This window comes from Bubalus bubalis, chromosome 1 (assembly GCF_019923935.1).
Source record: "Bubalus bubalis isolate 160015118507 breed Murrah chromosome 1, NDDB_SH_1, whole genome shotgun sequence".
Classification (NCBI taxonomy): domain Eukaryota; kingdom Metazoa; phylum Chordata; class Mammalia; order Artiodactyla; family Bovidae; genus Bubalus; species Bubalus bubalis.
The window spans coordinates 30,456,660-30,472,194 of NC_059157.1; the positions used below are offsets into that span (position 1 = coordinate 30,456,660).

Consider the following 15,535-nt stretch of genomic DNA (forward strand, 5'->3'; position numbering starts at 1 on the left):
GCTCGCCACCGCCGCCCAGCATCACACGAGCGTGATACACACCACACATCGCCAGGCCAGGAAAAGGTCAAAACTCAAAATTCAAAGTATGGTTTCCACTGAATATACCACTTTTACCTCATTGTGAAATCAGGAAGTGGAGGAAAAACCTAAGTGAAGCCATCAATAAGTCGGGGACCGTCTTTCTGAAAACTCTAAAGACTCCAGCAAAAATCTGTTAGAATAAATGAATACAATAAAGCTGCAGAAAATAAAATCAATGTATAGAAATCTGTGGTGTTTCTACACACTAATAACAAACGTCAAAAGAGAAATTAAGAAAACAATCCCATTTACAATTGCATCAAAAAGAATAAAATATCTAAGAATAAATTTAACCAAGGAAGCGAAAGACCTGTGCACTGAAAACCACAAGCATACTTCTGAGCTACAGTGGGATCAGTTCCAGAACACCACAATAAAGCAGATACCAGAACAGAATCACACGGAATTTTTCACTTCCCAGTGCATATTAAAGTTATGTTTATATTATATTGCAGTTCATTCAAGGTGCAAACAGTATTGTCTTCAAAAATGTAAATACCTTAATTATGAAATACTTTATTACTAAGAAATGCTAACTATCATCTGAGCCTTCAAGTCATAGTAGTTAACATCAAAGACCAGTAATCATAGGTCATCAAAACAAATATAATAACAATGAAAAAGTCTGAAATATTGCAAGAATTATCAAACATGAAGCAGACACAAAGTGAGCAAATGCTGTTGGGAAAATTGTGATATTAATTAACTCGTAAAAATTAATTTGTAAAAAAAAAAAAATGCAGTATCTGTGAAGTGTAATAAAATGAGGTATGGCTATTATACTTCTAAATTCTTATAGCTGGTCTTCAGGGGTGCTGGGAAGACAGGCCATACAACAGGAACACTCTCAGCCTGGCTGGCCTTGTAACCTTGCTTATGGTTTAAACTCACTTTTCTTCAAGCTGTAGACACTGAAGCTCTCTGAATTGCTCTAACCATCAATGGAAAAATGCTGCTCTTAACAGCTTTTCAAATCACAAGCTAGAGCTCAATACCAAGTCGGGTTTAGGTTGCCAAATGGAAGCTCAGCTGAATCAGGGGTGCTGATTGGCCTGAGTGCTACCTAACGAGGCTGAGGTCTCACGCCAGTGTTTCATACATACACCCTAGGATTCAGCAAGCAGAAAGGGGCAGGGCAGAAGACGGCACAGCTGAAGAAGCCTGGTGCAATCGTAGCAGGAAGCTGATGAGGCAGCCCCTGCAAAGCTCCTCAGTGCAGAACACCCAGCCTTCATGTCATTGTTACACTGTACCTGTTTTTTATAGGTTATTTCATCTAATTAAACCTGTCAGCACTGCTGGAGACTGCTGACCCAACTGCACCCCTGTGAGCGCTTCAGAGCAGGAGCCGGCCACAATCACCCTCCTCCGGAGCCCCGGCCAGCCTTTCTGTGGGTCCCCCAGGCCCTCTCTGAGATTTCAGCCCAGAAATCTCCGAGAGTTCCAGCACCTGAGCTCACGATCTCGTTCTGCTTGTGACCCCGCTCTCACCGAGGGGCAGTGCTGGGGGTGAGACTCCTAGGTGAGTGACAAGTGGGCACGGAGCAGTGCCTCACAGCAGCACACAGCTCCGTCTAACAGAACGCGGTCAATTCCACGTACCCAGATCCACGAAAAGACGCTTTTCTCCCATGTCATTCTTCACTATTAAAAATGAAAGATCAGGACTGCTTTGCTGAGCTGACCCCAGCCTCCCCAATTTCTCTGAATTCGATGTCCGGCTCTCTCCTACGTTGTTATCTGTGGACATTTTACTAAAGCAAGTTTCTTGTTCACTTGGTGTTTCAGAAAAATGGGTAAATTCACGGCCCGTCGTCTCTGGGGTCATATCCTCATCTTCACTGGCAATTAAGTGAAAAGCAGGCTGCAAGATTTTTCGCACAAAATTACCTAAAGGAAAAATAAAAAGGTTAATCAAATTCTTTTCTGCAAACCATACCAAGATCGAGGCACAGAGCCGCACGTGGCAATTTTACGCAGCAGGGCTTCTACGTTTGATTTCTGGTTTTAAGGCTGAGTAGTTATTACAAATTGTAACACACGTCTCCTGTGCGTCCTTCCTCTTGCGTAATCTTTAACTTTTTAAATTCCCTTTCGCAAGAGAGCTTGTGTAACTTATGATCAAACCTCAGAAGGGAAGGTGAACGTGAGATTTTCACTGTTGCTAGTGTGGGCCTGGGGCTAATGCTCTGTCCCCAAACACGCACTCGGATGAATACAAACTGCATAGAGTTTACATTCAAATCAGTGACTGAAGAATTTTATTTATTAATAAAATAAAGCAAGGCTTATATGTGTGAACAGTGCTCTCCCAAGCTCTGCCATACTCGCCTGAAGTCAGGATGTCAGCAAATCTCTCAGGACTTGCTTCTCTCTCCTTTAGCTGCCCTGACATCCCCAAGAACCCGACATTCACAGCCGTCAGTTTAAGGGTCACGCTCTTCCTCCCTTCTTCTATGCGGCCACGAGCTGGGTTGTGGCCCAATAACTAAAATCCAGAACTAAAGCAAGTAAATACATTTATTGTATGTCAAGATTTATTCTAAGGGCTCTAAGTATCAGTAGTGATATCTGTACCTAGAAAAGATGGTATGACAATCCGGAGCCTCTTTAAACTTTTATATATTGTTTATACCGCAAAAATCAAGTAAATAATTTGGTTAGGCTGTTTCCTGCCTAACAACAGTGGACAAATGCACTATTACAAGAAAAACTAAATTTTAGTCTTTAAAGCTAGTACAGTCTGGGTTTGTTACTTATTTACCAGACAGCTTGAACCCTTAAATTACAAGATACACATGCTCTGAGTTCAAAATTCTTCCTCCAAATTAGACTCAATTACTTTCTTCATCAAAGGAACAATTCACTATCTTGTATAACACTAAGCATCAAAATGAAAGCAAAAGCATTTGATGCTTGCAATCATATCAGACAAGATTATCTCTGGGATGAGGGAAATATATACTGAGTAAAAAAAAAAAAAAAAAAATCATGATATATCAGAGGACAATAAAGCAAAAAATTGATAAAGTCAATTTTCCTGGAAATGTACAAAAAATTACAGCTACTTGACACAAAGAATGTGTGGTTACTGAACCAGCTGTAATCATGATATATCAAAGGAGAGTAAAGCAATAAATTGATAAAAGTCAATTTTCCTGGGTATCACTTGACACTCCAGAAGGCGTGGCTGCAGCCTGGCTGTGAAGGCCGTGCTGAGCAGGTCGGGAGGCCTCTGACCTGTGGCACGGAGCCAACCAGGCCAGGCTGGGGCCATGGAGGGGCCACCTTAATGCCAACACGGGCTCCACAAACAGCTCTGCCCTCTGCTGCCCTTCCCCGGGCCGTGTCTCCCTCCCCTCTTCATTCACACAGGGACTACTGGCTGGGAATAACCCAAAAGAACATATCAATCACAGAATGTCAGGTTCTGTGGCAGGCTGGCAGCAGAGTGCTTCAAGCAGACCAAATCTGTACATCCTGCTCACAGTCTGTGCTCTTACACCTAGCCTAATTCCTCTTTCCAAAAGGCTGACAACAGGGAATAGAAATGTCACCAAGAGATACACCGAGAGAGAGGAACCAAAGTGGAGAGCTGGGGTAATTTCATAGTCTCTGCACCTCTGGTTCTGGCTGCTCAAAATGCTAGGGGATCAAAGCCTCAGATGGCACCCCACTTAATCACCTGGGACTGTGTCTCTCCCTCTCGCCACTCTAGATTCCCACTGCTCCCCACATTAGTCACAAACTCATGTCTATACTTTGCCTGTGTTGCCCTGACAGTAAAGCCTTTCTTATTTTAGTCTGTATGATGCAATTTGATTTCAAGCCCAGCTTGACTGTCAGCTGCCTTGAGAAAATCGCTGTAGCAGAGACTGATTATTACCTGTCCAAGTTCCCTTCTCCCCTTCTTCCCCAGCAACAAATCTCAATCTTTAGCCTTGGGGCTAGGAGTCACAGAGCAGACTGTGAGGAGTAAGTAGGAACCAAAGAAATGTCCTGCTGAGGGCTCCGTGTCCACACCGACAGTACAGCCCACCTAACGTGCAGTCATTCATTCAGCAAATGTTACATCACTACTTGTATTTATGATTGTTATCTTATTAATGTTATTGATAAAGACATTATTACCTGATAAGATCTGGAAATACAATAGAGTAAGAATCAATCCATGCCCTAAGGAAACATTAACTAGAACAGAGAAAACAAAACAAAAACAAGAAATTACCCTGAAAGGCGGTGGCTGCTTTGACGTAACAGGTACTGGGTGCGCCCTGCAACCCAGATGCCACACAAACCAACGTCTTCGGGTTTGAGAGGTAACAGACACGGCTTCTCAGATGACAGTGCCTACACGGAATCTCAACCAAGCGAACTGGCCAGAGAGAGATGAAAACAGCGCAAAGCACCAGGGAAAGTGTGGCCTGGTGGAAGCTAAGTGAAGGGCGGAGTAAGAAGAGCCAAGCGGTTAGAGACGAGGCCGGCACCCGTGGGCCTCACCTTGCGAACCAGGACCTCTGCACCTTTCCCTGAAGGCAAGGAATGATCCTGGAGCAGTTCGAGGCACACAAGTGGTATGATCAGATCCCTCTCGCTATCTGACTAGAGTGAGTGAGTGAGAGTATTTCTACTCAGGTAACTGGGTGGACGCTCACAGCACTCAGATACACGTGCCACAGGAGAAGGAGCAAGTTTCGAGGAAAAGATGAGGAGTGTGGTTAAAGACATGCTGCGTTTGAAGTGTGTGTGGGGATGTCTAATGTGAGACCAATCTTGCCTGCAGATAAGGATTTGAGAGTCATCAACACACAAATGGGAACTGAAGCCATGATAGTGGATGATCATGAAGGTTATAGACAGAATGAAAAGGACAAGGACAGATTGGATAATTACTAACATCCAAGGGATGAAAGCTTGGATATTAATAAGTATTGAATCTAGAGTACAAACTGAAGCAGGGCAAAGTCTAACAGTTTTGCCAAAAGAACACACTGCTCATAGCACACACCCTCTTCCAACAACACAAGAGATGACGCTACACATGGACAGCACCAGATGTTCTTAACTGAAATCAGATTGATTAGATATTCTTAGCAGGTGAAGATGGAGAGGCTCTATTCAGTCAGCAAAAACAAGCCTGGGAGCTGACTGTGGCTCCGATCATGAACTCCTTATTGCCAAATTCAGACTTAAATTGAAGAAAGTGGGGAAAACCACTAGACCATTCAGGTATGACCTAAACCAAATCCCTGATGACTATACAGTGGAAGTGAGAAATAGATTTAAGGGACTAGATCTGATAGAGTGCCCAATGAACTATGGATGGAGGTTCGTAACACTGTACAGGAGGTGGTGACCAAAACCATCCCAAAGAAAAAGAAATGCAAAAAGGCAAAATGATTATCTGAGGAGGCCTTACAAATAGCTGAGAAAAGAAGAGAAGTGAAAGGCAAAGGAGAAAAGGAAAGATATAAGCATCTGAATGCAGAGTTCCAAAGAATAGCAAGAGGAGATAAGAAAGCCTTCCTCAGTGATAAAAGATGAAAACAACAGAATGGGAAGACTAGAGATCTCTTAAAGAAAATCAGAGATACCAAGGGAACATTTCATGCAAAGATGGGCTAAGGACAGAAATGATACAGACCTAACAGAAGCAGAAGATATTAAGAAGAGGTGGCAAGAATACACAGAAGAACTGTACAAAAAGGTCTTCACGACCCAGATAACCACAATGGTGTGATCACTGACCTAGAGCCAGACATCCTGGAATGTGAAGTCAAGTGGGCCTTAGGAAGCATCACTACAAACAAAGCTAGTGGAGGTGATGGAATTCCAGCTGAGATATTTCAAACCCTAAAAGATAATGCTATGAAAGTGCTTCACTCAATATGTCAGCAAATTTGGAAAATTCAGCAGTGGCCACAGGACTGGAAAAGGTCAGTTTTCATTCCAATCCCAAAGAAGGGCAATGCCAAAGAATGCTCAAACTACTGCACAACTGCACTCATTTCACATGCAAGGTAATGCTCTAAATCCTTCAAGCTAGGCTTCAACAGTGTGTGAGCTGAGAACTTCCAGATGTACAAGCTGGATTTAGAAAAGGCAGAGGAACCAGAGAACAAACTGCCAACATCCACTAGATCATAGAAAAAGCAAGGGAATTCCCGCAAAATATCTATTTTTGCTTCACTGACTGTGCCAAAGCCTTTGACTGTGTGGATCATAGCAAACTGTGGAAAATTCTTAAAGAGATGGGAATGCCAGACCACCTTACCTGCCTCTTGAGAAATGCATATGCAGGAAAAGAAGCAACAGTTAGAACCAGGCATAGAACAATGAACTGGTTCAAAACTGGAAAAGGAGTCTATAAAGGCTGTATACTGCCACCCTGCTTATTTAAACTACATGCAGAGTACATTACGCAAAATGCCGGACTAGGTGAAGCTCAAGCTGGAATCATGATTGCCAGGAGAAATATCAATAACCTCAGATACGCAGATGACACCACTCTAATGGCAGAAAGCAAAGAGGAACTAATGAGCCTCTTGATGAAAGTGAAAGAGGAGAGTGAAAAAGCTGGCTTAAAACTCAGCATTCAGAAAACTAAGATCATGGCATCCACTCCCATCACTTCATGGCAAATAGAAGAGGAAAAAGTGGAAACAGTGACAGACTTTATTTCTTAGGCTCCAAAATCACTGCAAACGGTGACTGCAGCCATGAAATTAAGAGACGCTTGCTCCTTGGAACAAAAGCTCTGACACCTTGGAAGAAAAGCTCTGACACATCTAGACAGCGTATTAAAAAGCAGAGACATCACTTTGGTGACAAAGGTCCATACAGTCAAAGCTATGGTTTTCCCAGTGGTCACGTACAGACGTGAGAGCTGTACCATAAAGAAGGCTGAGTGCCAAAGAACTGATGCTTTCAAACTGTGGTGCTGGAAAAGACTCTTAAGAGTTCCTTGGACAAAATCAAACTAGTCTGTCCTAAAGGAAATCAACCCTGAATATTCACTGGAAGGACTGATACTGAAGCTCCAATGTTTTGGCCACCTGATGTGAAGAGCAAACTCATTGGAAAAAACCCTGATGCCGGGAAAGATTGAAGGCAGGAGGAGAAGGGGGCAACAGAGGATGAGATGGTTGGATGGCTTCATTGGCTCAATGAATATGAGTTTGAGCAAGCTCCAGGAGATAGTAGGGGACAGGGAAGCCTGGTGTGCTGGAGTCCATATGATCTCAAAGAATCAGACATGACTGATCAACTGAACAACTAGGGATTAAAGAGAGAAGAAATATCCAACTAAGCAAACAAAATGGGAAGATAATGAGTCCTTGGTACACAGCACACTAGGCCACTTGACCTAGTATTACCCTACTCTAGCAATTAGACCTTGACTTTTATGCCAGTCCATTAATAGCTATGTTCATGCCTTTGCCCTTGGTACCCTTGAAATTGTCAGATAGTTGTTCTGAATGGATTACCTGTTACCTGAACTTCAGTCAGTCACCTGCTTGCCCTACCTCTGCTAAGACATACACTCAGGAGTTTGACTTTTATTCAGACCTTGGTTTTCAGTGTTCCCTTTCTGCCTATTTGTTCTCCTGTGCACTGATTTCACTTATATCTGGGCCTGTACCCCTAAATGTCCAGTCCTGGAATTAATCCTCTGGTTATACTTTCAGGGTTACACATCTAGACTTCTCCCCACCCTAATATTTGACCTGGAACAACAAACAAGGCTTCATGAGTGTGGCCTGGAACCCAAGCCCAGCCCTTATGTATTAAAGGATAAAGCAATGCTACAATGCTAAAGCAAAGGTCAGAAATCCCAATCTGAGGCATCACAGGTAAGACCTGAATTGGGTCTCTCCTGCATTACCCAGAAAACTTCTGAAACGACTCTTCTTGGAATAAAAACCAGGCCCGTGGCACGCATGACCATCCCAGTATCCAAAGCAAGAGGCACCACTGCCAAGGATATCCTGAGTACGCAAATGCATCTAAACTGTGTTGGGCACAGAAGTAAGTCTAGAACTAGAGGCAAATACTTAAAACATGAAAAATCATGATTTATTTTTTAGGACAGGTTAATTAATGACCATTAAAAATGTGACAAATACAAAACTTTAAGAAGAAAGGAAAATATGTTTTCAATATAACTGCAACTTAAAAAAAAACAGTTCACTTACCAACATGAATATTATCTTTAAATGCCACATCATGGAGTTGAAATATTAAATGGCGGCTAAATTTTTCCTCAGTGCTAGAATCCAAGTTGAGAACATCTTCAGCTGAACAGTTAACTGTATAAAACTCTTGAAGTGCTTTACAAACATGCTGAGAATGCAAAGAAAATTAAACATTATTTTAAATTTGTCTTAAACTTTTTTCATAAGCAAAATTCAAATCTTAGTACAAATAAACCTAACCTATTTTGATATCAGATTACATAACAATTTGTTGAATTACTTTATTGAAATATGCATATTTAAATTACTACACATTTATGTTCAAAAATTCATAGGCTCTCCAGATTAAAGGCCTCTCAAGATTCAAATAATTTACCTTATATGTTAATCTCCAAAATCAAAATAAAAATATTTTTAAGCAGCTCTTTAAATATTATCTATGAGTTAAAAAGTCACTAATTCTGTTGTTTATAATTTTAGTTTTCAGACAGTTCCTCACGTACTGCTGCTTCTGCTAAGTCACTTCAGTCGTGTCCAACTCTGTGTGACCCCATAGACGGCAGCCCTCCAGGCTCCCCCGTCCCTGGGATTCTCCAGGCAAGAACACTGGAGTGGGTTGCCATTTCCTTCTCCAATGCATGAAAGTGAAAAGTGAAAGTGAAGTCGCTCAGTCGTGTCCAACTCTTCAAGACCACTGAGCCCAAATCTATCTCCAAGAATAAGGCCTCCAGGGCTAGATAATGATAATAAAGACAGTTATGCATCACAGGAAAAGTAGCGAGTGCAGGGTCAGGAGGACACGACTAGAAATAAGAAAGACCAGAAACAATGTCAGGAAATGGGAAACAGGGAGTGAGCTGAACATCTAGCATTTCCAGTGTGATGCTGGAAAGGAAGCCCAGCAAACCCGGGAATGAGGTGATGCCCGGAGCCCAGGAAGGGTCCCAAAGAAACAGCCGAAGAGCCGTGGAGAACAGGTCAGCAGCAGGGAAGGACTGCAGGAGCCCCAACCCCGGCCACGAGAGCAGAGGGCAGCGGGGGCTCCTCCTGAGGCAGAGATCAAGCCCCGAGCCTTTGGAGTGGGAGCACTGACTCCAAGACCCTAGACTACCAGGACTAACCCTGCTGCTGCTGCTAAGTCGCTTCAGTCGTGTCCAACTCTGTGTGACCCAATGACGGCAGTCCATCAGGCTCCGCCGTCCCTGGGATTCTCCAGGCAAGAACAGTGGAGTGGGTTGCCATTTCCTTCTCCAATGCATGAAAGTGAAAAGTGAAAGTGAAGTCGCTCAGTCGTGTCCGACTCTTAGCGACCCCATGGACTGCAACCCAGCAGGCTCCTCCGTCCATGGGATTTTCCAGGCAAGTGTACTGGAGTGGGGTCATTCCAGGCAAGAGTACTGGAATGGGGTCAAACAGTGAGAAATCGCACAAAGGAAACCACTTGAATATAAGACTCAGCATCACCCAACCACCAGTAGCACTCTGTGCAGGACATCTCATCTAAACAACAAACAAAACAAAATACAAACCCAATCATCAGCAGACAGGATTACTACCTCACTCAACCTTGCCCATCGGAAGAAAAACAAACAAAACAACAACAACAAAAAAAAAACTCAGCACAAATCTCACCCTATAGGAAGCTTAGACAAACCACTGGACCAACCTCAGGAGGACAGAAACCAAAAGGAAGAAAGAATTCAACCTTGAATCCTGGGGAAAGGAGATCTCAAGCACAGTAAGTTTAAAAAAGAAAAATGAAAAGGCAGAGAAATACTACACAAATGAAGGAACAAACTAAAAACACAAGTCCAAATAAGTGAAGAGGAAATAGGCAAACTACCTGAAAAAGAATTCAGAATAATGATAGTAAAGATGATAAAAAAAAAAAAAAACCTTGAAAACAAAATGGAGAAAACGCAAGTATCAATTAACAAAGACCTAGAAGAATTAAAGAATAAATATACAGAGACAAAGAACACAATTACTGAAATTAAAAATACTCTGGAAGGAATCAATAGCAGAAATCTGAAGCAGAAGAAAGAATCAGTGAGCTGGAAGATAAAATGGTGGAAGTAACTTCTGAAGAGCAGAATAAAGTGAAAAGAACTGAGGAAAGTCTCAGAGACATCTGGGATAATATCAAATGCACCAACCTGGGAATTATGGGGGTCCCAGAGGAAGAGAAAAAGAAAGGGTATGAGAAAATTTTTGAAGAGATTATAGTTGAAAATTTCCCCAACATGGAAAAGGAAATAGTCAATCAAGTCCAAGAGGCACAAAGAGTCCCATACAGGATAAACCCAAGGAGAAACACACCAAGACACATAATAATCAAACTAACAAAGACTAAATACAAAGAAAGAATCTTAAAAGCAGCAAGGGAGAAACAACAAGTAACATACAAGGGAAACCCCATACATTTAACAGCTGATCTTTCAGCAGAAACTCTGCAGGTCAGAAGGGAATGGCAGTATATATTTAAAGTACTGAAAGGGAAAAATCTACAACCAAGATTACTGTACCTGGCAAGGATCTCATTCAAAATTGATGGAGAAATAAAAAGCTTTTCAGACAAGCAAAAATTAAGAGAATTCAGTACTACCAAACCACCTTTACAACAAATGTTAAAGGGACTTATATAGTCAAGAAATACAAGAGAAAGAAAAAGATCTACAAAATCAACCCCAAAGAATTAAGAAAATAGCAAAAGGAACATATATATCAATAATTACTTTAAATGTAAATGGATTAAATGCTCCAATCAAAAGACACAGACTGGCTGAATGGATACAAAAACAAGACCCATATATGTGCTGTCTACAAGAAACCCACTTCAGACCTAAAGACACACCTAGACTGAAAGTGAGAGGATGGAAAAATATATTCCATGCCAAATAGGAAGCAAAAGAAAGCTGGAGTAGCAATCCTCATATCAGACAAAATAGACCTTAAAATAAACAATATTACAAGAGATAAGGAAAGACACTACATAATGATCAAGAGATCAATCCAAGAGGAAGACATAACAATTGCTAATATCTATGCAACCTACATAGGAGCACCTCAATACATAAGACAAACACGAACAGACACAAAAGGAGAAATTGACAGTAACACAATAATAGTAGGAGACTTTAACACCCCCCACACACCAATGGACAGATCATCAAAACAGAAAATTAATAAGGAAACACAAGTCTTAAGTGATACATTAGATGAGATGGATCTCACTGATATCTTCAGGACATTCCATCCAAATGCAGAATACACCTTCTTCTCAAATGCTCATGGAACATATTCCAGGATAGATCACATCTTGGGTCATAAAACAAACCTCAGTAAATTTAAGAAAATTGAAATCGTATCAAGCATCTTCTCTGACCACAATGCTATGAGACTAGATATCAATTACAAGGAAAAAACTGTAAAAAACACAAACACATGGAGATTAAACAATATGTTTCTAAATAACCAACTGGTTACTGAAGAAATCAAAAGGGAAATAAAAAAATTTCTAGAAACAAATGACAATAAAAACATAACAACTCAAAATCTACAGGATGCAGCAAAAGCAGTTCTAAGAGGGAAGTTTAGAGCAATACAATCCTACCTCAAGAAACAAGAAAAACATCGAAAAAAAAAAAAAAAAAATAAATAAATAAAAAAAAAAATAAAAAAAAAAAAAAAAAAAGAAAAACATCGAACAGACAACCTAACTTTACACCTAAAACAACTGGAAAAAGAACAACAACAACAAAAAATTAGTAGAAGGAAAGAAATCATAAAGACCTAAGCAGAAATAAATGAAAAAGAAACAACAGTAAAGATGAATAAAACTAAAAGCTGGTTCTTTGAGAAGATAAACAAAATTGACAAACCTTTGGCCAGACTCATCAAGAAAATGAGAAGAATCAAATCAACAAAATTGGAAATGAAAAAGGAGAGGTTACGACAGACAATGCAGAAATACAAAGGATAAGAAACTATTATGAACAACTATATGGCAATAAAATGGATAACCTGGAAGAAATGGACAGATTCTTAGAAAAGTTCAATCTTCCAAGACTGAACTAGGAAGAAATAGAAATTATGAACAACCCAATTACAAGCACTGAAATTGAAGCTGTGATCAAAATTCTCCCAAAAAACAAAAGCCCAGGAACAGATGGCTTCACAGGAGAATTTTATCAAACATTTAGAGAAGAGCTAATGCCTATCCTTCTAAAACTCTTTCAAAAAATTGCAGGAGGAGGAACACTTCCAAACTTATTTTATGAAGCCACCATCACCTTGATACCAAAACCAGACAAAGACAACACAAAAAAAGAAAACTATGGGCCAATATCACTGATGAACATAGATGCAAAAATCCTCAACAAAATTTTAACAAACAGAATTCAACAATACATCAAAAAGCTCATACACCATGACCAAGTTGGGTTTATTCCAGGGGTGCAAGGATTCAATATATGCAAATCAATCAATGTGATACAACATATTAACAAATTGAAAGATTAAAAACCGTATGATAATCTCAATAGATGCACAAAAAACCTTTGACAAAATTCAGCACCCATTTATGATTAAAACTCTTCAAAAAACGGACACAGAAGGAACCTACCTCAACATCGTAAAGGCCATATACGATAAGCCTATGGCAAACATTATTCTCAATGATGAAAACTGAAAGCATTCCCCCTAAGATCAGGAACAAGACAAGGGTGTCCACTTTCCTCACCATTATTCAACATAGTTCTGGAAGTCCTAGCTACAGCAATCAGAGAAGAAAAAGAAATAAAAGGAAACCAGATCAGAAAAGAAGTAAAGCTCTGTTTGCAGAAGACATGATACTGTACATAGAAAACCCTAAAGATAGTATCAGAAAATTACTACAGCTAATCAGTGAATTTAGCAAAGTTGCAGGATACAAAATCAATACACAGAAACCACTTGTATTTCTATATACTAACAATGAAAAATCAGAAGGAGAAATTAAGGAATCAATCAATGGTTAATCACCATTGCAACAAAAAGAATTAAATATCTAGGAATAAACTTACCTATGGAGACAAAAGAACTGTACACAGAACATTATAAGACACTAAAAAGAAATCAAAGATGACATTAACAGATAGATATTCCATGTTCCCGGGTAGAAAGAATCAATATTGTGAAAATGACTCTATTACCAAACAGAGTCTACAGATTCAATGTGATCCCTATCAAATTACCAATGACATTTTTCATAGATCTAGAACAAAAAATTTCACAATTCACATGGAAACACAAAAGACCCCTAATAGCCAAAGCAGTCTTGAGAAAGAAGAATGGAGCTGAAGAATCAACCTTCCTGACTTCAGATTATACTACAAAGCTACAGTCATCAAGACAGTATGGTACTGGCACAAAATCAGAAATATAGACCAATGGAACAAGATAGAAAGCCCAGAAATAAACCCATGCACCTATGGATATCTTATTTTTCACCTTATTTTTGACAAAGGAGACAAGAAAATACAATGGGGCAAAGACAGCCTCTTCAATAAATGGTGTTGGGAAAACTGGACAACTACATGTAAAAGAATGAAATTAGAACACTTTGTAACACCATACACAGAGATAAACTCTATTAAAGACCTAAATGTAAGACCAGAAACTATAAAACTCTTAGAGGAAAACATAGGCAGAACACCTGATGACATAAATCAAAGCTAGGTCTTCTATGACCCACCTCTCAAGAGTAACGGAAATAAAAACAAAAGTAAATAAGTGGGACCTGATTAAACTGAAAAGCTTTTGCACAGCATAGGAAACTATAAGTTCAGTTCAGTTCAGTCGCTCAGTCATGTCCGACTCTTTGCGACCCCATGAATTGCAGCATGCCAGGCCTCCCTGTCCATCACCAACTCCTGGAGTTCACCCAAACCCACATCCATCGAGTCAGTGATGCCATCCAGCCATCTCATCCTCTGTTGTCCCCTTTTCCTCCTGCCCCTAATCCCTTCCAGCATCAGAGTCTTTTCCAATGAGTCAACTCTTCGCATGAGGTGGCCAAAGTACTGGAGTTTCAGCTTTAGCATCATTCCTTCCAAAGAACACCCAGGACTGATCTCCTTTAGAATGGACTGGTTGGATCTCCAACTATAAGCAAGGTGAAAAGACAACCCTCAGAATGGGATTTGAAAATAATAGCAAATGAAACAACTGACAAAGGATTAATTTCCAAAATATACAAGCAGCTCATACAACTCAATACCAGAAAAACAAACAACCCAATCAAAAAGTGGGAAAAAGACCTAAACAGACATTCATCAAAAAGACATACAGGTGGCTGACAAACACATGAAAAGAAGCTCAACATTGCTCATTATTAGAGAAATGCAACTCTAAACTACAATGAGATATCACCTCACACCAGTCAGAATGGCCATTATCAAAGAGTCTACAAACAATAAATGCTGGAGAGGGTGTGGAGAAAAGGGAATGCTCTTGCACTATTGGTGGGAATGGAAATTAATCTAGACACTATGGAAGACGGTATGGAGATTCCTTAAAAAAACTAGGAATAAAACCACCATATGACCCAGCAATCCCACTCCTAGGCTTATACCCTAAGGAAAACCAAAATTGAAAAAGTCACATGTATCCCACTGTTCATTAAAGCACTATTTATAATAGCTAGAACATGGAAGCAACGTAGATATCCATTGACAGATGAATGGATAAAGAAGAGGTGGTACATATACACAATGGAATATTACTCAGCCATAAAAAGGAATGCATTTGAGTCAGTCCTGAGGTGGATGAACCTAGAACCCATTATAGAGAGTGAAGTCAGAAAGAGAAAGATAAATATCATATTCTAATGCACATATACAGAATCTAGAAAAATGGTACTGAAGAATTTACTTACAGGGCAGCAATGAAGCAACAGACATAGAGAATAGACTTCTGGACATGGGAGAGGGGAGGAGAGAGTGAGATGTATAGAAAGAGTAACATGGAAACTTACATTGCCACATGTAAAATAAACAGCCAATGGGAATTTGCTGTATGGCTAAGGAAGCTCAAACAGGGGCTCTATATCAACCTAGAGGGGTGGGATGGGGAGGGAGATGGGAGGGAAGTTGAAAAGGGAGGGGATATATGTATACCTATGGCTGATTCATGTTGAGGTTTGACAGAAAACAACAGAATTCTGTAAAGCAATTATCCTTCAATAAAAAAAGAAATAAAAAAGAAATCAGAAAGAC

At 40.2% G+C, this 15,535-nt stretch overlaps 1 protein-coding gene across 15 annotated transcripts in view; it reads right to left on the reverse strand.

The window, feature by feature from the left end:
* The window catches only part of PRIMPOL (primase and DNA directed polymerase), a 50,910-nt gene that overhangs the window by 22,975 nt on the left and 12,400 nt on the right, over positions 1–15,535 (reverse strand). For all 15 annotated transcript variants that reach the window (XM_044938403.2, XM_044938401.2, XM_044938394.2 and 12 more), the window contains 2 exons: positions 8,280–8,427; positions 1,687–1,974 (listed from right to left, as the gene is read on the reverse strand). In XM_044938403.2, the coding sequence (XP_044794338.2) occupies positions 1,687–1,974; positions 8,280–8,427 (436 nt within the window). The remainder of the gene's footprint in view (positions 1–1,686; positions 1,975–8,279; positions 8,428–15,535) is intronic.